Here is a 27,072-nt window from a genome sequence, read left to right as displayed (position 1 = left end):
GTATTATGTATCATTTTTTTCAAGAAGCCTTCAGGACATTCCAGTTTGTCTTGCCCAACAGTAAGTCCGAAGAACCTCTGTCCCCCTGAAGAACCAAATTATTCCTCTCTAATAATACTAACTGCACTGTAAGTTCCCAGAGGACAAAAAAACTTCTCTGCCTTTAGTTGCAAGCTTAGAGCTTGGCACATAGTAGACACTCAGTAAATATTCCCCAGTAAACAAAGAAGTCCCCCAAACACATCCATCAGTAAGAAATACCACCCAAGCAGAAAGAGAGACAATAGGAATTTTTAATGCATGGAAAGTCCTGCAGGGACTATGGGCAGACCCACAGGTAGCAGGAAGAGGCAGGGGTCCTGCAAACTCAATAACGTCCAAAGGAAAAAAAAAAAAAAGTCCTAAAGACCCAAGCTTCCTCACTGCAACAATCCTCGGGGCTTCCTTCCTGATGCTGAAGAGGTCAAACTGTCTCTTCATATCTCCTCGAGGGGTCTATGGCTGGAAGGAGGCTGACTTAGGCAGGAGGGAGAAAGAAGAGGAAGGGCTGTTTGGTCTCAACCTGAAAGCTCCTGCCCCCGGATTGACCACCATCCATGAGAAAAGGTTAAAAAGGAGAGACTTTGATAGAGCCAAATAATATCTTAGAAAAAAAAAAATAAAAGAGAAATATGAATAATTTCAGTAGTTACAAAGTTCTCTGTCCACTATCCACAGGAGAAAAAGTTTGCTTTGGCCTTGCTGGCGAGCATCATCTGCCAGGCCCCTCCTCAGCTGTCCCCCAGCCCACCCAGGATCCACATGTGTTCTGCTCCCCTTCCTGTGGAGAGTCTCTGTGCTCATGGAGGGCAGCACCCTCCCTCACCGGCCCTTGGACTCCCCGTACATGTTTCGGGCCATGGACACCATCTTCTCCTCACACGTGATTTTGGTGTCCTTGAGGATGCTGTACCAGACCATGCCTGCAGGCCGGACCTCCTCACTGCGGCAGAAAAGGTAGGGCACAGTGTCCACACGGCTCTGGATGTAGGCGCTTCGCAGGAGGCTGGAGCAGTGGCTGCTCACCCTCTCCAGTCGCCGCAGGATCAGGTGGGCCTTCCTGGAAGGCAGGAGAAGAAAATGATTAAGGAAGCCAAGAATCAGGAGTTAGGTCTTTGAAGTGGTGAGTAAAGATAAACAGATAAATGAGGACTTCTTGTCCCCAACACTTCTTTACCCATTCCTGACCTAAGTGTGTCACTTCAACTACCTACTCAAAAATTACCATATAAATTGTTCTCTTCAATCATTCAGTGTGTAAAAAGTGTAAGAGAGGTATAACCTTAGATCTAGGATTTCACTTCTAAGATGTGGGAGCCCTAAAGTTAGAAGACACTAGGCTTGGGACCCTAACCAAATAGAAATTGTAATAATAATGATGAAAACAAAAGCAATCTAATAGTTAAAATTTATTGACACTTACAATGTGCTAAACATTGGGCGAAAATTTAAATATATTTTTAAATTTTATTTAATTCTCATAACACTTCTAAAGTTATTGTTTTTTTCACCTCTATTTTATAGGTGAGGAACCCAGGCCTCAGAGAAATGACATTATTTGACCAAGTTCAAACCTCAAATAAATACTGGAGTAGGACATTTGAATCTAGGCCTGGACACCCACAAAGTTCACTCCTAATTATTCTGCTTCTGTATTTCTCTGAGACTCTCATGCTTTTCTCTCCGAGTCAGGAAATTAGGAAACCTTGCCCTTCATGCTTCTCTTTAGTCAAAGCCCAAATACACCAGTCCCTAAATCATAACTTCTCTGTGTCTTATTTTTTTTATCTTATAAATGGTGTTAATGGTCTTTCCCTTACAAGGTGATGGTGAGATTAAAGACAAGAAATGTCCAAAGCCTAGTACAGGCTCAATAAATGATAGTTATTGTTTTGGATTGAATTGTGTCCTCCCAAAATATGTGTTGGAATCCTAACCCCTGCACTTGTGGATATAATCTCATTTGAGAATGAAGTTTTCTTTGTTATGTTAATGAGGTCATATTAGTGTAGGGTGTGTCTTAAACCTAATCACTTTTGAGATATGAAAAGAGCAAACTGGGCACAGACACAAGCAAGCACAAATGGAGGAAAGTAGATGCCACATGGAGATTGCCAAGGAACCGAGGAAGGCTGTGCTGTGGCTGAAGAAGCTGAGACAAGTTGTTTTTCCCAGAGCAGACAGAGAGGGAGAGAGAGATAGAAGCAGGAACTGTGAAGGAGTGGACTAAGGGGGAGGCACTGCTGGACTGGAGTACAGTGGCCGAACCTAAAGTCCTTTAAAGGTTTTGCTATGCTGATACCTTGTGAGGCTCAAAGTAAGAGAATTATCTTCTCTCAATTAAATTTCATCAGACACCAGAAAGGGTGAAGCCAAGATGACTTTAGGAGAGCCTGACCAGGTCAGACAGATACCTGTAGAAGACCTGAATGGCTGATACCTGAGTAACCTCACCCTGAGGGCTCTTATGCCCTAATGAAGGACTAATTTTTTTTCACGTGTTATCTCATTTATTTTTATTGTTGTACTTTAGATGAAGGCTTACAGAACAAACTAGCTTCTCATTAAATAATTAGTACACATATTGTTTTGTGACATTGGTTACCAAACCCATGACATGTCAACGCTCTCCCTTTTCAACCTTGGGTTCCCTATTACTAGCTTTCCTGTCCCCTCCTGCCTTCTCTTCCTTGCCCCTGGGCTGTTGTGCCCCTTAGGTCTTTTTTCGTTTTGTGGGCCTGTCTAATCTTTGGCTGAATTGAACGGCAAACCTTAGGAGTGACTTCATTACTGAGCTAAATGGGTGTCTGAGGGCCATACTCTCAGGGTTTCTCCAGTCTCTGTCAGGCCAGTAAGTCTAGTCTTTTTTTGTGAGTTAGAATTTTGTTCTATATTTTTCTCCAGCTCTGTCTGGAATCCTCTATTATGATCCCTCTCAGAGCAGTCAGTGGGGGTAGCTGGGCACCATCTAGTTGTGCTGGACTCAGTCTGCTGGAGGCCATGGTACTTGTGGTCCATTAGCCCTTTGGACTAATCGTTCCCTTGTGTCTTTGGTTTTCTTCATTCTCCTGAAGAACTAATTATTAATGACTATTTTTGACTGGTGAAATGATTGGGAGTGGGAAGTTAATCCTTCAAGTACAAAAGGGCCAATGGCTAGAAGATTCAGGGGGTGGCCTGCAGTGCAATGAGTTACTTAATATGGCCTTAGTTATCTAGTGCTGCTATAATAGAAATAACACAAGTGAATGGCTTCAACATATAGAAGTTTATTCTCTCACAGTCTAGTAGGCTAGAAATCCAAATTCAGAGCACCAGCTCCAGGGGAAGACTTTCTCTCTCTGTCGGCTCTGAGGGAAGATCCTTGTAATCAACCTTTCCCAGTCCAGGAGCTTCTCAGTGCAGGGACCCTGAGTTCAGAGGATGGGCTCTTCTCCTGGCTCTTGTTTCTTGGTGGTATGAGGTCCCCGTGTCTCTCTGCTTGCTTCTCTCTTGTATCTCAAAAGACATTGACTTAAAATACAACCTAATCTTGTAGATTGAGTCCTACCTCATTAACATAATTGCCACTAATCTTACCTCATTAACATCATACAGGTAGGATGTACAACACATAGGATAATCACTTCAGATTTCAAAATGATGGATAATCACACAATACTGGGGATCATGGCCTAGCCACGTTGACACACATTTTGGGGGGACACAATTCAATCTATAACATTCCACCCCTTGGCCCCCCAAATTCATGTCCTTGCCACATGTAAAACACATTCACCCCATCTTATCAAAGCAAAAGCCTTAATTCAGCTTCAAGTCCAAAATCCAAAAAATTCCTCTTCATTTGTGAAATCTAGAATATAAGTTATCTGCTTCCAAATTACAATGGTGGAACAGGCACAAGCTAGACATTTCCATTACAAACAGGCACCAAGCAAATCAGCAGAACACATTACATCAACTCTCAAGGCTTGAAAATAATCTTCTGTTCTCTGAGACATTTAGGAAATGGCTCTGTCCTCCAGACTTTGGGTGTTGGCCAAACTCTCCAGATTCTGTGTGAATCCCTGGGCTTTAGCTCTGCCTTCCAGGCCCACTGGAATGGCAACTCTGCTCCTTCGAATTTGGGTGGCCCCATTCTCCTAGTTAATCTGAGTGGTTACTCCACCCTTTGAGATCCCAGAGGTCATGGCCCTACCCGTTATGACTGAGACAGTTCTGCTTCCTGTGTTCCTTGTCTCATCAGCTTCTGTTTCCTGGTTCCTCGGCCTCTCAGCCCCGTGGGCCTCATCACCTGTGTCTGCCTGGCTGGGGCAAGTGTTCCAAAGCTCTTTAGTGCCACTGATAAGTGTCTGAAGGCACCCCACTCCGCTGGTAAACTTTAGCCAGAAGGCACTCAGCTTTCTTGCTCAGTGCGTCAGCAAGCCTAGCTTCACTTGAGACAGCCGACTCTGCCAGGAACCCTCCTGCACAAAGGCACTCAGCTCTCTTGCTCCATGGATGGGCTCCAGCACTATCTCCTGGTTCTTCTGCTGCTGCTTCTCTGCTGCTGCTTCTGGTCGTCTGTGCTGTCTCTAGTGTAACAGCACTCCTCACTTCCTTCTGAGTCCTCACCAGAATTGTCTTTGATGTCCATAATCCCACCAACAGTCTCTTCAAGGCAAGCTAAACTTTTACTGTTAAAAAAAAAAAAAAAAACCAAACCCATTGCTGTTGAATCGATTCCAACTCATAGTGACTCTATAGGACAGAGTAGAACTTGCCCTACAGGGTTTCCAAGGAGTGCCTGGTGGTTTCGAACTGCCGACCTTTTGGTTAGCAGCTGTAGCTCTTAACCACTATGCCAATTCTTCCAGGCTCTATTCATTCAGAGTTTCAAAACCGCCTCCACATTTTAGGTATCTGTTAGAGCAGCACCCCACTAGGTACCAAGTTCTTTCTTAGCTATCTAGTGCTGCTATAACAGAAATACCACAAATGAGTGGCTTCAACAAACAGAAGTTTATTCTCTCACAGTCTAGTAGACTAGAAGTCCAAATTCAGGGCTCTAGCTCCAGGGGGAGGCTTTTTCCCTGTCACCTCTTTGGGAAGGTCCTGTCATCAATCTTCCCCTGGTCTAGGAGCTTCACTGGGCAGGAACCCCAGGTTCAAAGACATGCTCTGCTCCCAGCGCTGCTTTCTTGGAGGTGGTATGAGGTCCCCATGTCTCTCTGCTCACTTCTCTCTTTTATGTCTTAAAAAAGATTGACTTAAGACACAACCTAATCTTGTAGATTGAGTCCTGCATCATTAATATAACTGCCGGTAATTCCACCTCATTAACAGCATTAACAGATAGGATTGGCAACACACAGGAAAATCACATCAGATGACAAGATGGTGGGCAATCACACAATACTGGGAATCATGGCCTAGCCAAGTTGACACATATTTTGGGGGGACACGATTCAATCCATGGCCCTTCTAGCCATGGTCTTTGTGACTCTCACACAAGGATTGGGTGGGACTATGCAAATATGGTATACGAAACATGTGATGGTTAAGGTTATGTGTCACTTTGGCTGGGCCATGATTTTCAGTGGTTTGGCAGTTATGTAATGATGTAATTTGGCAGTTATGTAATGATGTAGTCATCTTCCATCTTGTAACCTGGTGTAATTATCCTCCATTTTGTGACATGCCTTTCTCTAGAGCTGGTGCCTTAAATTCAGACTTCTAGTCTTCTAAAATGTAAATATATAAATTCCTGTTTATTAAAGCCACTAACTTGTGCTACATTCCACATTCTGATTAATGGATGTTTACAGCTGTTTCTTCTCATTTTGAGTCATGCCACATCAGCAGATGAAGGTCTCGAAAGCTTGACTGTATCCACGTCATTAAAGTTGACTCTACTTTAAGGAGGCAGCTCTTCCTCAGTCGTCTTTTGAGTGCCTTCCAACCTGAGGGGCTCATCTTCCAGGACTTTATTAGACAATGTTCTGCTGCTGTTCGTAAGGTTTTCACTGGCTAATTCTTTTCAGCAGTAGGCTGCCGGGTCCTTCTTCCTAGTCTGTCTTAGTCTGGAAGTTCAGCTGAAACCTTTCTGCCATGGGTGACCCTGATGGTATCTGAATATCGATGGCATAGCTTCCAGCATCACAGCAACACACAAGCCCCCACAGTATGACAAACTGACAGATGTGTGAGGATTGACACAGTGGCTGCAACAATGGGCTCAAGCATAAGGACTGTGAGGATGGCTTAGCACCGGGCAGTGTTTCATTCTGTTGTACATGGGGTCAATAGAAGTCAGAACTGACTTGACAGCACCTAACAACAATGACAACTTGTGCTATTTCTATTACAGCAGCACTAGCTAACTAAGAAAGCTAATAGTCTAAAGAATTATCATGATGATATTTCAGGGTTAAGGTCATACTGAATACTAATGTTAGCAAGAATCACTCTGGACTATGGTGGTCACCATTAGAAATTTATCTAGAGCCCTTTATCCAGTACCAGGGAGAGGATCAGTGAGAGAACCCATGGTTCCCTAGAAAGTTAAAGATCTTTGAGATTCTCTAGTCTAGCGTTTCTCAACAGCAGCATTATTGACATTTTGACCTGAAAAATTCTTTACTGTAGGGCTGTCTTGCAGGATGTTCAGGAGCATCCTCAACCTCTACTTACTAGATGCCAATAGAATCCCCTCACACATTATGACAATAAAAATGTCTCAAGACATTCCAAATGTCCTCCTTGGGAGAAAAATCACCCCCGGTTGAAAACCTCTGACCTAGTCTGCCCTACTCTCTTTAAAGATGTGGAAACTGAGGCTTAGAGAGGGAAAGGAATGTCCTTTTCGTTGGTCACACCGCAAGTCAGCTTTAGTGTCAAGGGGGTCTGTCTCCATGTGGAACCAACTCTTCTGTACATCCTAGTGCCTTCAAGATGCCAAGGAATCCCAAAAGGCCAAACAAGAAGTTCTCTCCTTCTGCCCTGTCCATGCCCCTCTGAGACCCTGGGAGGGAAGGTTGTTTTATGACAACAGACCCCACAAATGGGAGACTGTGTTAGGCACTTGTGTGGCAGCTGGTAAAGGAACGGGCTTATGTGTGTATGTTTTGTGGGAACGATTTATGAGGTGTCTTTCAAAAAGTCCTCTTTGTATAGTTCACCACTTGGGTGGAATATTTCCTGAAGTGCCAAGAATTCATAGCTTCATAATCACACTCAAGTTGCTGCTCTACTCACACTCTCTCCTCTCTGGCAAATGCTACCCCAAGAGGAACTGAAGATGTTTATTTCTCACCCCTCCTTGTTTGAGTTCTTTCTCTATTCCTTAATAGAGCTACGTCCTTGGGAAATTTACTCATCATCTCTAAACCAGTTCCCTCATTTGAAAAAATGGGACTGGTGTGGGGTTAAGGGAGATAAAGTCTCCCATTGCTCATTTATTGAGCATTTATTATATGAAGAGCTCCTAGTTTGGTGGAATGATAGACAAATGGAAAATTACATCACCGGTAGCAAAAGCAATGAGAAAAAGAGGCACATAAGCTGTGGGTAAAGAGGAAGGTGTACAGCAGAGTCTTCAAAACAAACAGGAGTTAGGTAAATAAGGGAGAAAAATCGTAATAGGCAGGATAGATAAAGAATTAAAGATAATAGAATGCATAGAAATTTGGGGATTTACGGCTGGAATACAGCCTGCAAGTGGGGATTCAGTGTGATGAGACTGGAGAAATGTGCAAAAGCCAGGCCATTGGAGCATTAAAATCCAAGGACTGTTGGTATACAGTAATGTTGCAGGTTACAGACTCTAGAGTGTGACTGACGGGTTAAAATACCAGCTTAATTACTTACTAGCAGTGTGATCTTGAACAAATTGCTTTGTCAGGTGTGCCTTACTTTCCTAACCCATGAAACGGGAATAATAACTGTACCTACCATGAAGGGCTGTTTTAACATTTAAATAAGCAACAATGGATCTATCAACTTACATAACTCCTCTGATTCTCTGTTGCTAAATCTTCAGAATCAATTGTTCATATGATGAAATGAGATGTAAATGACTGGACCCTTAATGGAGCCCTGGTGGCACAGTGGCTTAGAGCTTGGCTGATAACCAAAAGGTCAGCAGTTTGAATCTACCAGCCGCTCCTTGGAAACCCTATAGGGCAGTTCTACTCTGTCCTATAGGGTCGCTAGTAGTTGAAATAGACTCAGTGGCAACGGGTTTGGTTTGTTTTGGTTAATCTATTATAAGCCCTCAGCAAATGTTATCTGTTTATTGTCTTGAGGGAAAATGGGGGTGTCATTGAAAGATTTCATGCAGGAAACTGACACTGGAGTGGATTGTTAAGAGCTATTTCTGGTTGCCTTGAGAAGAATTGAGAGAGAATAGGGAGGTGGGACTGGAAGGAAGAAACCAGGTAGAGAGCTAATGGTGTTAACCATTTCCCATCAATGTCTTTAGGAGTTTTGATTTTATTTTGTCACTGTACTTGACATAATCTTTCTGAACAAGTTTCCTCATCTATAAAAAGGTCATAATATGTTGGCCACTTCATATACTATACTCATAACTATAGGGTTATCATGGGAATTAAATAGGTTAATACATACAAAACTCTGAGAAAAGTGGCACTGCATAAGCACTTGGCATGCTAGAAAATATAATTATCGCCACCACTATCATCATCATCATTGTTATTAGGTATCCTTTGTTTCCCAGGCTCTGGGGATTGATATGAACCAGTGTAAGCCTTACATGCCTTTATATGTCAACAGCGGGAGATAGACAAAAATATTAATAGCCTATAATTTGGGGGTTGAGTGCTACACTGGAGAACATGCAGTGTACTATAGGAATATATAAAGTTGGCACCTAATCAATTTATGGGCAGACAGTCTTCCCACAGGATGCAAGAGCTAAGCTAGATCTTCAAGATGAAACAAGTGTTTCGTGTGTATGAGAAGGCAGAGGAAAAAGCCCATCCATAATTAGAATGGAGAAAGCATAAGTCACCAGTTGTTTGAAATGGCTAGTGCAGAACATGGGTGGGAGACTGGCGAGCTTGGCAGACATCAGACCATCCAGACTCTTCTAAGCAATGCTGTAGTATTTAGATATTATTCTTTGGGAAGTGAAGAGCATTATCTGGTCTAGACAGTCACAAAAATAGACCACAAACGCAAAATGAGTTTGGAAAGGGCAGTTCCTCTGTCTCCTGCCCAAATGCTTTGTGTCCAAAGACTCAAGCATTTCCTCAGAAAAACTCCTGGAACTCAACTGAACCGAGCCTCCCTTTGTATGGATGAGACAACTGAGCTGTAGGATGAGAAAATCATTTGCCTAAGGGAACACTTAAGTTAGGAATAAAGGCAAAAGTAGAACAAGGGCTCCAGGTGGTTTAGAGCTGAGATGAGGAAGTACTTAGCTCTGGAGTCCCAGATTCAAATCCTAGGTCTGTTACTTAACATTTCTGTGGATTTTGAGCAAGTTCTTCAATACCACTAACTCTTGGTTTCCACATTGGTAAACTGAGAATAACAGCAGAGTTATGGGGAGCATGAAAAAACGTGGGTAATTTATGTAGCTCTCAGGAAATGTTAGCCATGATTCAGAATAGCATATTGTAGTGAAAAGGACAGGCTTTAGAGCCCATTAAGGCGAGTCACTCCACCCCTCTGAGCCACAATTTCCTCATTAGTAAAATGGGAATGTTGCTGTTAGCTGCCATCAAGTAAGCCCCTATGTCAGCCCCCTACCCATGCACAACAGAATGAAATACTACCCAGTCCTGTGCCATAGCCACGATCAGTGTGGACTGCATAGTTGTGAATCGTAAGGTATTTATTGGTTGATTTTCAGAAGTAGATCTCCAGGCTTTTCTTTCTTCCTAGTCCATCTTAGTCTGGAAGCTCTGCTGAAAGCTATTCAGCATCAAAGCAACACAAAAGTCTCCACTGATAGATGGGTGGTGGCTGCGCACGAAGTGCATTGGCCAGGAATCGAACCCGGGTCTCCCACATGGATGGCAAGAATTCTACTAAATCACCAATGCCCCATAAAATGGGTAGGGGTTTTAATACCTATTTAGTAGGGTTGCTGTTAGGCTGAAATGACATGACTGCCATAGACATCCAATGCAGGACCTTGTACATAATAGGCACTAAATCAACGTCAGTTTGTGTGTCTCTTGCTTCTTCTCTGCCACAGAGGATGCCTCAGCATCTTGGGTTACATTTACACAACAAAGAAAGGCAGAGTCAGAAGGTGGAGTCATGGAGAGAGGGTTGGAGGCACTCAGAGGCTAGTGAGGAGGAGGGGGAATAAGGGACACCAATGGCAAGACTGCTGGGTAATAAACTGTAGGCAATGGAGACCTATAAATCAAAGGCCAGGCTTGCCCAAGCTTTCCCTCGAGAAGGAAATCATAGGTCAGGGTGACCACTTTTCTCAAATACCAGAAATAAAATCTTCCTCATGAGAGACAGGATCCAAGCCCACAGGGTAGGAAGCAAGGGGTGAAGGAGGGACACTTCACACTAATTTATCATTGTATTAGCTGGTGAGATTGGGATAGGGATGACTTGTGAAGGAGACTCTTTCCAACATTAGGGACTCCATCTGGATGTCACTTTTCCAGGAATTGTGGAACCTTTGACCAACACGCTTCCCAGCACCATTATCCAATCAGCTGTTGACACAGTGAGCAAACACTAATTCCTAAGTGGGCTAAGGGATGGAGAAAAAAGAGGAAAGGCAGTAAGGAAACATTCTCATTGGCCTCTCTCTCCCTCCTCCCTGCCTCCTTGAATTGAGCTTAAATGTCTCTGTGTTAGCTGACCCAAAGTTTAATGCGAGCGGAGGGCATGACGTTGTTGCAAAAAAATGGAACACAACCTCCAGAAGTGAACAGGGCAGATTAAGGGAAGTAATGACTTCATTGATGCTGCCCTGGACAGGCCACATCTGGAGAATCCTGGTCACTTCTGGTAAGAGGGACATATGCAAACCCTAGCCAGACCATGATATTGAAGGGTGTCTCAAAAGGAAGCTTTCTGAGGAAGTGCTGAAAGCAGGAATGGAGTGTGTCCACTAAACAGGGGAAATGGTTATGTTGTTCTAGTAACTGAAGATAAGCAGAGGAAAAACTGAGAGTCGGGGCCAACAGTGACTACGATAGATTGAGTACCGGCTATATCCCAGAAACGGTATATGTACAACATCATCTCGAATATGATCCTCATCACAATTCTACAGCCTGTACTTTATTCCCAGTCTACAAGTGGTAAAAGTGAATCTCAGGCTATCACTGTGATTGGACAAGGTGAGAGAATAAGAATATGGGGTCCCAGATCTCTATCCACAAAGGCACTCAAGCGTTATTGACAAAGCTACTCCAAAATTAACAGAAGGCAGATTTTGACTCAAATTAATAAAATATTTAAAAGTAGAATTCTGTGGGCTCCCCACCACTAGAGGTGGTAAAATTAAGTGTGTTTTAGAAAGATGTCAAATGATGGTGAAATTGGAATTGGACCTTCAGTTCACCACTGAAACTGGTGTTACACAATTGCCAAAGCACTGATTTCCTGAGATGAGAGGACCATATTTGTTGAAGTTCCATTCATGCTTCAAAGGCCTGCTGAAATATCTTCAGAAAGTCTTCCAGATCTTCCCAGCTATCATATGCCATGTTTTCCCCTTTATTCCTGAAGTGTTTTGTTTATTCCTCTGTTGAAACTCATATTAGCTTCTATCTTGTCTTAGCTGTGTACTATCTTGGGACTCATACTGGACAGGGCACTAGTTTGACATCAGAAGACATAATTTTGAATTTGGGTTCTGACAGTTATGAGCAGTGTGACCTTGAACAATTTACCTAACTCCTCTGATTCTCTGTTGCTAAAACATTAGAATCCATTGTTCACATGATGAAACGAGATATAAATAACCGGGCCCTTAACGGAGCCCTGGCGGCACAGTGGTAAAGAGCTCAGCTACTAACCAAAACGTCACCAGCTGCTCCTTCGAAATTCTATGGGGCAGTTCTACTCTGTCCTATAGAGCTGCTCTGAGAGTCAGAATCGACTGGATGGCAATGGGTTTGGTTTGGTTTGGTTTGGTGGCCCTTAATAGATATCCAACTGATGTTTCCTACCTGCTACTTAGATTTTTTACTTAGATTGTCCATGGTTCCTCTGGTGCCAGCCTCTGACTATTTAAGAAAGGATTAATAAATGTGAATGAACTTGAACTGAGGAAATTCTCAGTCCTTAGCTGTCAGAATACAGCAGTTCTCTAGCAGGGTTCAAACAGGGAATGAAAACACACAAGAACATCATGTGACCCTTAGGACATAATCAGACCAGTGGGCAACAGGTTTATGCAGATTTACTTATAATAGCAAAAATGTTCGAAATCTAGTTCATTTTTAATAGAAGACTAAATTAATGTTTGATGCATTCAGATAATTTACATGAAAAGTAGTCTACAAAAAGATAAAATACATTTACATATGCAGCATGGGAAAAAACTTGTACGATGTATAAATACTGAAAAAAGACAGATAACATAAAGCATATAGACAATGAGGATGTGGTTGTGGAAGTAAACACATACTTAAGCCTGTGTCTGTGTTCCTGCCCATATGCATATCCCCATCCATTCCATTTCTATATCTGGAAAGATATGTGCACACTATTAACAATTTTATCTTAGGGTTGGGAATATGAAGTCAGAGATGGAAAATTTTTACTGTTTTATACATTTCTGTATCAGCTGGATGTTATAGAATGAGCAAGAATTACTTCTATAAGAAAATACAATAAAGGCATTTCCACCATTTTGGAAGCATGTATATATATATATAAATATATATTATATGCATAGTACAAAGCTGGTGTGATGAATTTGTGCAATGAAGTCATGGTTTTATGACTTCTCAGCAGTTCACCAGGGTTACTTTCAGAATACACCCACATCAAATTTAGCCTCAGACCATCACTACCAAACAGAAAGCCAGAATTCCAAGAACTAATACCTGGACATATACCTGCACTACTAGGTTTTATATGTGATTTGTAAGACATCCAGAGAAGATATTTACATTGGTTTCCTTTCCTTCTCCTTTCCTCACAAGAGACCATAAGACCTTCCCAAGAATTCTTCTTCTTCTGATGGTGAGAACAATTGAGACTCACCTGACCTAAAACTATTTCAGTTTGGAGCTGGTAGGGACTTGAAGACAATAACCAACCTTGCTATACCATCAATGGAGAAATTGATCCATGGGGACTATTATTATTTTACCTTTTTTCACAGGTTTATAGAATAGAAATAAGGATAGGTAGTCAGGCTAAGTACAATATTTTTCCTTTATCTTCAATTATAAGAGGTGTCATTGATTTAATAACTGCCTTTCAAGAAAAGAAATAATACAACACTTAATGTGCACATCCATTGTTAGATACATCCTGATTTCAGAAATGTTAAAATGTGTAGAAAATAAATAAATAAAAGTATATCTTAGATTCTAGGAATATGGCCTAAGAAGCTCTTGTTCCCCATGTCCTAGAAATTTCAAAAGAGTTAACCCAAGATACCTAAGGGAAATAACTAATATAATTTTGGACTGAAAGAATATACAGTGACATCCCAGACTTGCTTGTTTTCAATAGGGATACCACAACTACATTTCATAGTATGTGCCAACTCATTTCAGATGGGAAAGGCTGCTTATAGTGCTATGTTGAGACCATCCCAGGTTAAAGCAAGGGCAATGATTTCTGTGATCTATTAGCCACGTCTGTCATGGAAGCAAGAAGGGTGACACCATAAATATACCATTCCTATCTTTGATAGATCAATTTCACCAAAACCAAATCTCTTTACTTCTCTTCCTCTTTTCTCCCTAATTTTATCATTTTGATCAAATATGACAGAGGATTGAGAAGCTCAAGAGTGATCAAGGATATTCTGACCAGAGCAAATTCTGGGCCCTGGCCACCAATGAGCTAAATTTTTCAAAGTCTCCTAATAGAAACCTTATGGCTCAGACAGCTGGGTGTCAGCAGGTCTTCTCTGAGCAGCTGTTTGTGGTAACCTGTGGTTGTCATGGGAACCAGGCTCTGGGAGACACTGGCCTGGTAGATGTATTACACAGAGGTAAGAAACACCCTTTTATCACTAAATTTTACGGGGTATGGGACCACAGAATCAGGGAGGAGTTGAGAACATTTGGGGGTTTGGTGGTGATAGGCCCAGAGAATCCACATAACATTCACTCCATATTAACCCTTGGGGAACTCCTGGAAGAAGCTCTTACCACCCTAGTCACCCTGGATCCCTGAGAAACAGGATACATTAGGCAGGAGGTGAAATGATGTTCTCTGGTCTTTAGGACTTTCATGGCTTGCTGGTTCCTTGACTTCTCAGCTGGAAGGGACTTTGGAGTGCAGACTTTTTATGTTACAAATGAGGCCCAGAATGGAGATGGAATTTGTCCAAGGTCACACAACAAGTGGGTGGCAAAGCTAGGACATGAACCCAGGGCTCCTGGATCCGGGGCAGTGCACTTTTCCTCTCTCTTTCATAATTTAATATTCTGCCTACTTGCTAACCCTTAAAAGGCATGGCAAATATACCCAAATTGTTCCCCCTATTTAAAATCTTTACAGGCCTTCTGGGAGAATGAACGCAGTCCTGAACAGGGCTCACAAAAGCCATCTAGATCTGACCCCTGCCAAACATTCCAGTCTTGTTTTTTTTTTTTTTCTTTCCTCTCGCACCTTGATCTCTCTGCTGCAACAAGATTTGTGCTTCCTGAGCGAAGCATATTCCTCACCACACCCTCACTCCTCTATGTACATGATTTTCCTTCTGATGAGAACACTCTCCCACATCTACCTGGAGAATCCTGTTCATTCTTTGATTCTAAGCATGTACTTCACTATCTCGCCTTGAGCCCCAGGTTGAGATTAGTTGCTCCACCTACCGTATCTTCGTCTAGAACCTTGTCACTCAAAGTGAGCTTTTTAGATGAGCAACCCTGGCATACCTGAGAGCTGGTTAGAAGTGCAGCATCGCAGGCCCATCCCAGACTACTGAGTGAGTAAACTTAGAGTTTAACAAGGTCCCCAGGTGAGTCACATACAGATTAATGTTTGAGAGGGACTGCTCCAAATCACTCTTCCTGCTCTCACCTTTATAGCAAGCTTCATGTCACATGGTCTACTTCAATTGCCTACTGACCAGTCTTTCCCCCACTAGATACTGAGCACTGTCAGGGCAGGATCTGTCTTGTTCATTCCTGTATTTCCAGCCCCAGCGCAGGGCCTGGCACATAGGAAGTACCTTAAATGAAGTAACAAATCAGTCAATCAAGTGAGGTCTCATTAAGTCTCTCAATATTTGCAAGGGACTTACATTTTTTAGAATGCTACTTGTGAGCTAGGTAGGGCTTGGAGTTCATTGAATTCAGCTGTTTCAAACTGTGATCTATAGATCCCTGGGAACCAAGGGAGACTTAAAGGACCTTTAGAGTTGGGGGGAGTTGAGGCGAAGGCCCAGCAGGTGGGCTCCTGGCCATCCACTCTAGCTTTTGCCAAATCAACTCTGCACTCACCTGGTCCACATATTTGCTTATCCAATTACCAAATTATTCAACAAGTAATTACTTAGCATCTATTTAGAAGAGTGAATAGGACATAACCAATCACTAACTCTACATCATACACATTGTAGTGGGGAAGCGAGACAATACTAAAACACAGAAGCAATATAAGATACTAAAACTAGCAAATCCGATGCAGAGGATTAAAATAAGAGTGAATGGATGGACACTCTTTAGAATATATCCTAGAGAAATAAGAGCCTTTACACGAACAGATATATGCACACCCATGTTTACTGCAGCACTGTTTACAATAGCAAAAAGGTAGAAGCAACCAAGGTGCCCATCAACAGATGAATGGGTAAATAAATTGTGATATATTCACACAATGGAATACTATGCATCGATAAAGAGCAATGATGAATCCGTAAAACATTTCATAACATGGAGGAATCTGGAAGGCATTATGCTGAGTGAAATTAGTCAGTTGCAAAAGGACAAATATTGTATGAGACCACTATTATGAGAACTCAAGAAATAATGTAAACATAAAACAAAATATTCTTTGATGGTTATGAGAGGAGGGGGAAGGAGAGGGGTATTCACTAATTAATAGAAATTAAATTTTTTTTTTTTTAAATTAGTAGTAGACAAGAACTATTTTAAGTGAAGGGAAAGACAACACACAATACAGGGGAGGTCAGCACAACTGAACTAAACCAAAAGCAAAGAAGATTCCTAAGTAAACCAAATGCTTCAAAGGCCAGCATAGCAAGGGCAGGGGTTTGGGGACCATGGTTTCAGGGACATGTAGATAAATTGGCATAATAAAATCTATTAAGAAAACATTCTGCATCCCATTTTGGAAAGTGGCATCTGGGGTCTTAAATGCTAGCAAGTGGCCATCTAAGATGTGTCAATTGGTCTCAACCCACCTGGAGCAAAGGAGAATGAAGAACGCCAAAGACACAGGTAATTATGAGCCTAAGAGACAGAAAGGGCCACATAAATCAGAGACTACATCAGCCTGAGACCAGAAGAACTAGATGGTCCCTGGCTACAACTGATGACTGCCCTGACAGGGAACACAACAGAGAACCCCTGAGGGAGCAGGAGAGCAGTGGGATGCAGACCTCAAATTCTCTTAAAAAGACCAGACTTAATGGTCTGACTGAGGCTAGAAGGACCCCAGGGGTCATGGTCCTCAGACCTTCTGTTAGCTCAAGACAGGAACCATTCCCAAAGCCAACTCTTCAGACAGGGATTGGACTGGACTATAGGATAGAAAATGATACTGGTGAGGAGTGAGCTTCTTGGATCAAGCAGACACATGAGACGAGGTGGGCAGCTCCTGTCTGAAGGGGAGATGAGAAGGCAGAGGGGACAGAAGCTGGCTGAATGGACACGGAAATACAGGGTGTAGAGAAGGAGTGTGCTGTTTCATTAGGGGGAGAGCAACTAGGAGTATATGCCAAGGTATATATAAATTTTTGTATGAGAGACTGACTTGATTTGTAAATTTTCACTTAAAGCACAATGAAAATTGAAAAAAAAAAAAAAAAGAGTGAATGCGTGGAAACGTTAGAGGATTCTCTGAGGAGGTGGGATTCCAGCTAAGACCTGGGGTTCTGTGTAAGATTTATTTACCAAAAAAAAAAAAAAAAAAGTGTTCAACTGCTAAAATTAAAAAAAAAAAAAAAAGGAGTACCACTACACTAGCCCACCCAGATCATTTTATAGATGAGGAGACCGAGGGCCAAGGAGGGGATGAGTCCAAGGTCAAACAGTGAGCTTATAAACACTGACGGGATGGATGAAGGGAAGTGCTGGTTCAGTGGTAGAATTCTTACCTTCCATGGGGGAGACCTGGGTTCAATTCCTGGCCAAGGTACATCATGCAGAGCCACCACCATCTGTCAGTGGAAGCTTGAGTGTTGCTATGATGCCAAACAGGTTTCAGCAAAGCTTCCAGACTAAAACAGACTAGGAAAAAACACCTGGCAATCTACTTTCAAAAATCAGTCAGTGAAAACCCTATGGATCACAACAGTCCAATCTGCAACTGATCATGGGGATGGCACAGGACAGGGTAGTGTTTAATTCCATTGTGCATGGGGTGGTCACAAGTCAGTCAGGGTCAGCTTAACCAGCTGACAACAGTGAGGATGGATTAGCATGCAGCTCCCTTGGTTCCTGCCAACATCCCAGCATGGGGTGTTGGAGGAACTTCAGATCTCCTTCAGGAGGCTAGAAACACCAGAGAAGGAAAGAGCCAGGTGGCACGGTTGTGGGGGGAGATGGGAGCTGGTGGACAGTGGCTAGTGACCGGTTGACTAGAGGTTAGTGGGTTATCACAGTTTATTATGAGTGGGTTTCCCTGTCTCTGTGTGTGGCCACGTGGCTGTTGAGGGAGATTTATGTCCTGGAGTGTCATAAATGGTCCCAACAGATTGTAAAGGCAAAGTCAGGAGTGAAACTCTGGCTTAGCTTCCACCCTAACTCCCTGAGCCCTGTGGGAAAGCCCAATAAAGTGGAATGCCTCTCCCAGTCCACAGGCAAGATAGCCGCTGAGATTACTTGAGCAGCAGCTTTCATCTGGGGCTCTGTCCTTCTGCCTGCCTGCCTCTTCTTTCAGCCTTTATCTAAAAAACCTTCCTTTCATGTGAGAGGGAGAAAGTTATAGTCTAAGACCTAACAGAACTGATAAGGCCCACCTCAGGGAAAGCTCCCTTTTATTCCTTGACCAAGGTCTCATCTGCTCCCTCCAGGGCCTCAAATACTTAGAGGGCTCTAGCAGAGTGTTGTAAAGGCTCAGAGCGAGAGTGCAAAGAGAATCAGCCTCCGTATCAAACTCAGTGCAACTCCAAACACGAACCTTTAAGTTGACTCCGATGCATGGTGACCCCATCTGTTACAGAACAGAACTGCACTCCGTAGGGCTTTCTTGGCTGTAATCTTTATAGAAGCAGATCACCAGGCCTTTTCTTCCAGGTCACTGCTGAGTGATTTTGAACCACCAACCTTTAAGGTTTCCCCCAAAAAAACCCATGGCCGTTGAGTCAATTCTGACTCATAGCAACCCCATTGGGTTTCCAAGGTTGTAAATCTTTTTTTTATATATATATATATAATTTTTATTGTGCTTTAAGTGAAAGTTTACAAATCGAGTCAGTCTCTCACATAAAAACTTATATACGCCTTGCTACACACTCCCAATTACTCTCCCCTCAGTGAGACAGCCCACTCTCTCCCTCCACTCTCTCTTTTCGTGTCCATTTTGCCAGCTTCTAACCCCCTCTACCCTCTCAACTCCCCTCTAGGCAGGAGATGCCAACATAGTCTCAAGTGTCCACCTGATCCAAGAAGTTCACTCCTCACCAGCATCCCTCTTCAACACATTGTGCAGTCCAATCTATGTCTGAAGAGTTGGCTTTGGGAATGGTTCCTGTCCTGGGCCAGCAGAAGGTCAGGGGGCCATGACCACCGGGGTCCTTCTAGTCTCAGTCAGACCATTAAGTCTAGAATTTTATGAGAATTTGGGCTGTGCATCCTACTGCTCTCCTGCTCCCTCAGGGGTTCTCTGTCGTGTTCCTGTCAGGGCAGTCATTGGTTGTAGTCGGGCACCATCTAGTTCTTCTGGTCTCAGGATGATGTAGTCTCTGGTTCATGTGGCCCTTTCTGTCTCTTGGGCTCATAATTGCCTTGTGTCCTTGGTGTTCTTCATTCTCCTTTGATTCATGTGGGTTGAGACCAACTGATGCATCTCAGATGGCTGCTTGCTATCGTTTAAGACCCCAGGCGCCACCTTTCAAAGTAGGATGCAGAATATTTTCTTAATAGATTTTATTGTGCCAATTGACTTAGATGTTGCCAGAAATCATGGTCCCCAAACTCCTGCCCCTGCTACACTGGCCTTCGAAGCATTCAGTTTATTCAGGAAACTACTTTGCTTTTGGTTTAGTCCGGTTGTGCTGACCTCCTATTGTGTGTTGTCTTTCCCTTCACCTAAAGTAGTTCTTATCTACCAACTAATTAGTAAATACCCCTCTCCTACCCTCCCTCCTCTCGTAACCACAAAAGAATGTTTTCTTCTCAGTTTAAACTATTTCTCAAGTTCTTATAATAGTGGTCTTATACAATATTTGTCCTTTTGCAACTGACTAATTTCACACAGCATAATGCCTTCCACGTTCCTTCATCTTATGAAATAATTCACAGGTTCCTCACTGTTCTTTATCGATGCCTAGTATTCCATTGTGTGAATATATCGTAATTTATTTATCCATTCATCCGTTGATGGGCACCTTGGTTGCTTCCATGTTTTTACTATTGTAAACAAAGTGCTGCAATAAACATGGGTGTGCATGTATCTGTTTGTGTAAAGGCTCTTATTTCTCTAGGATATATTCTGAGGAGTGGGATTGCTGGATAGTATGGTAGTTCTATTTCCAGCTTTTTAAGGAAGCGCCAAATCGATTTCCAAAGTGGTTGTACAATTTGACATGCCCACCAGCAGTGTAGAAGTGTTCCAATCTCTCCACAGCCTCTTCAACATTTATTATTTTGTGTTTTTTGGGTTAAAGCCAGCCTTGTTGGAGTAAGATGAAATCTCATTATAGTTTTGATCTGCATTTCTCTAATGGCTAATGATCATGAACATTTCCTCATGTATCTGTTAGCTTCCTGAATGTCTTCTTTAGTGAAGTGTCTATTCATATCTTTTGCCCATTTTTTAATCAGGTTATTTGTCTTTTTGTAGTTGAGTTTTTGCAGTATCATCAGACGCTGATCAGAAGTGTCAGAGTTAAAAACTTTTTCCCAATCTGTGGTAGTCTTTTTAATCTTTTGGTGAAGCCTTTGGATGCACATAGGTGTTTGATTTTTAGGAGCTCTCAGTTATCTAGGTTTTCTTCTGCTTCTTAATAATGTTTTGTATACTGTTTATACCATGTATAAGGGTTCCTAACGTTGTCCCTATTTTTTCTTCCGTGATCTTTATTGTTTCAGATTTTGTATTTAGCTCTTTGATCCATTTTGAGTTAGTTTTTGTGCATGGAATGAGGTATGGGACTTGTTTCATTTTTTTGCAGATGGATATCCAGTTATGCCAGCACCATTTGTTAAAAAGACTCTTTTCCCCTATTTAACTGTTTTGGGGCCTTTGTCAAATATCAGCTGCTCATATGTGGATGGATTTATGTCTGGATTCTTAATTCTGTTCCACTGGTCTACATATCTGTTGTTGTACCAGTATCAGGCTGTTTTGACTACTGCGGCGGCATTATAATAGGTTCTAAAATCAGGTAAGGTAAGGCCTGCCACTTTGTTCTTCTTTTTCAGTAATGCCTTATTTATCCGGGGCCTCTTTCACTTCCATATGAAGTTGGTGATTTGTTTCTCCATTTCATTAAATAATGTTATTGGGATTTGGATCGGAATTGCATTAAATGTATAGATTGCTTTTGGTAGAATAGACATTTTTATAATGTTAAGTCTTCCTATCCATGAGCAAGGTATGTTTTTCCACTTATGTAAGTCTCTTTTGGTTTCTTGCAGAAGTGTACTGTAGTTTTCTTTGTATAAGTCTTTTACATCCCTGGTAAGATTTATTCTTAAGTATTTTATCTTCTTGAGGGCTACTGTAAATGGCATTGATTTGGTGATTTCCTCTTCGATGTTCTTTTTGTTGGTGTAGAGGAATCCAACTGATTTTTGTATGTTTATCTTGTAATCCGATACTCTGCTGAACTCTTCTATTAGTTTCAGTAGTTTTCTGGAGGATTACTTAGCGTTTTCTGTGTATAAGATCATGTCACCTGCAAATAGAGATACTTTGACTTCTTCCTTGCCAATCTAGATGCCCTTTATTTCTTTATCTAGCCGAATTGCTCTGGCTAGAATTTCCAGCACAATGTTGAATAAGAGTGATGATAAACCATCCTTGTCTGGTTCCCGATCTCAAGGGGAATGTTTTCAGGCTCTCTCATTTAAGGTGATGTTGGCTGTTGGATTTGTATAAATGCCCTTTATTATGCTGAGGAAATTTCCTTCTATTCCTATTTTGCTGAGAGTTTTTATCAGGAATGGATGTTGAGCTTTGTCACATGCCTTTTCTGCATCAATTGATAAAATCATGTGATTCTTGTCTTTTGTTTTATTTATGTGTGCATTACATTAATTGTTTTTCTAATGTTGAACCATCCCTGCACACCTGGTATGAATCCCACTTGGTCATGGGGAATTATTTTTTTGATATGTTGTTGAATTCTATTGGCTAGAATTTTGTTGAAGATTTTCACATCTACATTCATGAGGGATATAGGTCTATAATTTTCTTTTCTTGTGGTGTCTTTACCTGGTTTTGGTATCAGGGATATGGTGGCTTCATAGAATGAGTTTGGGAGTATTCCGTCTTTTTCTATGCTCTGAAATACCTTTAGTAGTAGTGGTATTAACTCTTCTCTGAAAGTTTTGTAGAGCTCTGCAGTGAAGCCATCCGAACCAGGGCTTTTTTTTTTGTTGGGAGTTTTTTTATTACCTTTTCAATCTCTTCTTTTGTTATGGGTCTATTTAGTTGTTCTACCTCTGTTTGTGTTAGTTTAGGTAGGTAGTGTGTTTCTAGGAATTCATCCATTTCTTCTAGGTTTTCAAATTTGTTAAAGTACAATTTTTCATAGTAATCTGATATGATCCTTTTAATTTCAGTTGGGTCTGTTGTAATATTGCCCCTCTCATTTCTTACTCAGGTTATTTGCTTCCTCTCCTGTTTTTCTTTTGTCAGTTTGGACAGTGGTTTATCAATTTTGTTGTTTTTTTTTTTTTTTTCCAAAAAACCAGCTTTTGGTCTTGTTAATTCTTTCAATTGCTTTTCTGTTTTCTATTTCATTTAGTTCAGCTCCAATTTTTATTATTTCTTTTCTTCTGGTGCCTGTGGGTTTCTTTTGTTGCTCTCTATTTGTTCAAGTTGTGGGGATAATTCTTTGATTTTGGCCCTTTCTTCTTTTTGGATATGTGCATTTATTGGTACAAATTGGCCTCTGAGCACCGCTTTTGCTGTGTCCCAAAGATTCCGATAGGAAGTGTTTTCATTCTCATTGGATTCTATGAATTTCTTTATTCCATCCTTAATGTCTTCTATAATCCAGTCTTTTTTGAGCAGGGTATTATTCAGTTTCCAAGTGCTTGATTTCTTTTCCCTGCCTTTCCTGTTATTGATTTCCACTTTTATGGCCTTATGATCAAAGAAGATGCTTTGTAATATTTCAATGTTTTGGATTCTGCTAAGGCTTGCTTTATGACCTAGTATGTGTTCTATTCTAGAGAATGTTCCAAGCGCACTAGAAAAGAAAGTATACCTGGTTGCTGTTGGGTGGAGTGTTCTGTATATGTCTACGAGGTCAAGTTGGTTGATTGTGGCATTTAGATCTTCTGTGTCTTTATTGAGCTTCTTTCTGGATGTCCTGTCCTTCATCGAAAGTGGTGTGTTGAAGTCTTCTACTATTATTGTGGAGCTGTCTGTCTCACTTTTCAATGCTGATAGAGTTTGTTTTATGTATCTTGCAGCCCTATGATTGGGTGTATAGATATTTAATATGGTTATATCTTCTTGGTGTATTGTCCCTTTAATCATTATATAATGTCCTTCCTTATCCTTTATGATGGATTTATCTTTAAAGTCTATTTTGTCAGAAATTAATATTGCCAATCCTGCTCTTTTTTCATTGTTGTTCACTTATTTTTTTCCATCCTTTGAGTTTTAGTTTGTTTGTGTCTCTAAGTCTAAGGTGTGTCTCCTGTAGGCAGCATATACATGGATCTTGTTTTTTAATCCATTCTGCCACTTTCTGTCTCTTTATTGGTGCATTGAGTCCATTTACATTCAGGGTAATTATGGATGGCTGTGAACTTAGTGCTATCATTTTGATGTCTTTTTGTGTGTGTTGACAGTTTCTTTTTCCCATTTGATTTTATGTGCTGAGTAGATTTTCTTTATATATTGTCCTTTCCTCATATTTGTTATCGTTGATTTTGTTTCTGCTGAGTCTCTATTTTTTTCTTGTATTTTATTTTGATGAGTAGGATAGTTTGTCTCCTTTGTGGTTACCTTCTTATTTACCCCTATTTTTCTAAATTTAAATCTGACTTTTATTTCTTTGTATTGCCGTATCTTCCTCTCGATATGGAAGGTGTTTGATTGCATTTCTTAGTCCCTCTTTATTATTCTAATGTTGTCTTCTTTTATATAATAGCATCGCTGTTACCCTGCTTTGAGCTTTTTTTTAATATATAATCTTACTTTGTTTTTTTTGATTTCCCTGTCTGGGTTGACTTCTGGTTGCTCTGCCCACTGTTCTAGTCTTGGGTTGATACCTGATATTTTTGATTTTCTAACCAAAGAACTCCCTTTAGTATTTCTTGTAGTTTTGGTTTGGTTTTTACAAATTCCCTCAAGCTGTGTTTATCTGGAAATGCCTTAATTTTATCTTCATATTTAAGAGACAGTTTTGATGGATATGTGATTCTTGGCAGGCAATTTTTTTCCTTCAATTTTTTAAGTTTGTCATCCCATTGCCTTCTTGCCTGCATGGTTTCTGCCGATTAGTCCAAGTTCATTCTTATTGGCTCTCCTTTGTAGGTGACTTTTTGTTTATCCCTCACTGCTCTTATAATTCTTTGTCTTTGGTTTTGGCAAGTTTGATTATAATATGTCTTGGTGTCTTTCTTTTAACATCTACCCTATGTGGAGTTCAATGTGCACCTTGGATAGATATCTTCTCATCTTTCACAATATCAGCAAAGTTTTCTGCCAAGAAATCTTCAACAATTCTCGCTGTATTTTTTGTTATCTCTCCTTGTTCTGGTACTCCAGTCACTCATAGGTTATTTCTCTTGATACAGTCCCACATGATTTTTAAGATTTCTTCATTTTTTAAAATTCTTTTATCTGATTTTTCTTCAAATATATTAGTGCCAAGTGATTTACCTTCGAGTTCTGAAATTCTAGCTCCTACTTGCTCAACTCTGCTCTTCTGACTTTCTATTGAGGTGTCTACTTCTGTAATTTTATTGTTAATCTTCTGAATTTCTGATTGCTGCCTGTCTATGGATTTTTCCAGCTTATTAAACTTTTTATTATGTTCCTGAATAATCTTTCTAATTTCTTCAGTTGCTTTATCTGTGTGTTCCTTGGCTTGTTCTGCATATTGTCTCATTTCCTTCCTGATGTCTTGAAGGGCTCTGTATATTAAACTTTTGTATTCTGTATCTGGTAATTCCAGGAATGCACTTTCAATGAGAAGATTCGTAGCTTTGAAAGCCTATTGAGGTGATCATAGTCTCTTTCTTTATGTGACTTGATATTGACTGTTGTCTCTGAGCCATCTATAAGTTATTGTATTAGTTTATGATTGCTTACTGTGTCGTAGCTTCTTGCTTTGTTTTGTTTTGTTCTGATATACCCCTATGCATTGCTTGAGGGAGCTAGCTTGATTATTTTCACCTTTGGAGCTCTGATGTCCTCTTCCCAGATGGCTAGAGCTGTTATCAGGTATATCTGTCTAGGTGTCCATCAGTTTTCGTGCATGAATTCAGCTCAGGTTTCCAGGTAGCTGTCATCAAGTGTGTGGTACAGGCTCTGTCCTACAGTCTTAGAGGGGCAGGGGTGGCTGGCATATATACTGGTATCTGATTGCAGCAGGGGGTTATGCTCTGAACAAGGCAGGGGGCTGAGAACCGACCCCTGAGTGTCTCTGAGGAAAGTGCGTCCCTTTTTCCTACAGCGTGCAGGTTGGTGTGGGTTCTGCAGAGGGACCACGGGCACCCAAAGTTTTTGGTTGTGGGGCTGGGAGGTACCAGTTATCTTTGGACCCCTGTCGCGGGTGGCTGGGTGGCCTGAGTGGCTACCAGTCCTTAGGTCCCTGAAGTGGGTAGGTAGGGACCTTGTTTAATAGGCAAAGCAATGTCAAACATCAAACATCCATCTCTCCACTGCACAGCTGAAATGGTTGGAGTCTGCCAACAAGGGCCTATTCTCCCGAAATAGACCCACACAGGTCCATGCAGAAGGGAAAGGTGCTCAAAGTCCACGGATGGTTTATGCCTGGAGAGGAGCTGCTTCTGTCCTGAGCTCCCTGGTTAGTGGAGCTAGCAAATTATCTTTCCCCCCAAATGCAATTTTTTTTTCCTTCCCCAAGGCCTGGAAGACGGCTCTAGGTGCTCAACAGTGCCTATCTCAGGCTCAGGGAATTCAGCCGATGAAGCGGGTTTGCTGGTAGGGGGGCACGTTAAAATATATGCAAGTACTTAGCTTTTGCCCAGAGCGCTGTTCTCCTCAGGTTCCAGAGGTGTGAGTAGGCTGTGTGTCTGGCTACTTCTCCCTGAGGAAGCTGCGGCCGAATGCTAGTACCAGCCCACTGCCACCGCCGCTCCGGGAATGGTGCCTGAGGGCTCCCCGTGATTCAGGTCCAGTAACTCCTCTCCGCTTCTGAATGGCCTCTTCCTCTTCCTGCCCCTCAGTTCATTTTCTAAGCTTGCCTTTGAAGCTCAGGGCTTCCAGCTTGTCACAAATATACTCATTTCACTTGTTTTTTTGGGTCTTTGTTGTAAAGAGGGCTAGCTGGATACATCTGTCTATTCTACCATCTTGGCTCCCCCTCCCCAAAACTGTAAATCTTTACAAAGCAGACTGCCACATCTTTTTCCTGTAGAGCCGCTGGTTAGCATTTGAGCGCTTTGACCACTAGGCCACCAGGGTGCTTGTAAACCATAAAAAATCCACTCCTGTTAAGTCGATTCCAACTCAAAGAGACCTTATAGGACAGAGTAGAACTGTCTCATAATCTTTACAGAAGCAGACTGCCACATCTTTCTCCCCTGGAGCTGCTGGTGGGTTCGAGACACTGACCTTTCAGTTAGCAGCCTAGCACAAACCATTTGCTCCACCCAGGGACCACTATTTCCTTATCATCTATGCAATGAGGAGGATACCCTATTTTGCCGAGCTCACAGGGTCATTTCGAAAGTTTTTAAAGCATAAGGGGCTTGCTGCTCAGTAAATATTTCAGGAAGCCATGCAATTTTCTACAATGCCATCCATGGGTGTTGCCCTGGCTCAGGCTACCACGCTGTTTCCCTGATCATTACCACAACAGCCACTAGGGCCTCACTGTCTCCTCTTGCCCTGACCCCACTAGTCCATTCTCAGAACTTCAGTCAGAGTGGTCTTTCTTGCAGGAAGATCAGATGATACCATCCCCCTGTGAAAAACACTTGAAAAGCTTCTCGTTACCCTTGGGAGATAATCCAAACTCCTTAACCCTACTTAAAGGGCATTCAGGATCTGGCCCCTGCTGACCTCTCTCTTCTTATCTCTTATCACTCCTGCTGTCAGGCACTTTGCTCCAACTACATGGAAATTCTTCAGTTC

General features: G+C 41.7%; 1 protein-coding gene across 3 annotated transcripts in view; it reads right to left on the bottom strand.

The window, feature by feature from the left end:
* Positions 1-861: 861 nt before the first annotated feature.
* Positions 862-27,072, bottom strand: part of ASTN2 (astrotactin 2) — a 1,052,667-nt gene continuing 1,026,456 nt past the window's right edge. For all 3 annotated transcript variants that reach the window (XM_064291547.1, XM_064291548.1, XM_064291551.1), the window contains one exon: positions 862-1,099. In XM_064291547.1, the coding sequence (XP_064147617.1) occupies positions 862-1,099 (238 nt within the window). The remainder of the gene's footprint in view (positions 1,100-27,072) is intronic.

Source organism: Loxodonta africana, chromosome 9 (genome assembly GCF_030014295.1).
Source record: "Loxodonta africana isolate mLoxAfr1 chromosome 9, mLoxAfr1.hap2, whole genome shotgun sequence".
In the NCBI taxonomy this organism is placed as follows: Eukaryota; Metazoa; Chordata; class Mammalia; order Proboscidea; family Elephantidae; genus Loxodonta; species Loxodonta africana.
The sequence above is the reverse complement of the archived record's forward strand: the minus strand, read 5'-3'. Positions and strand labels throughout refer to the sequence as shown.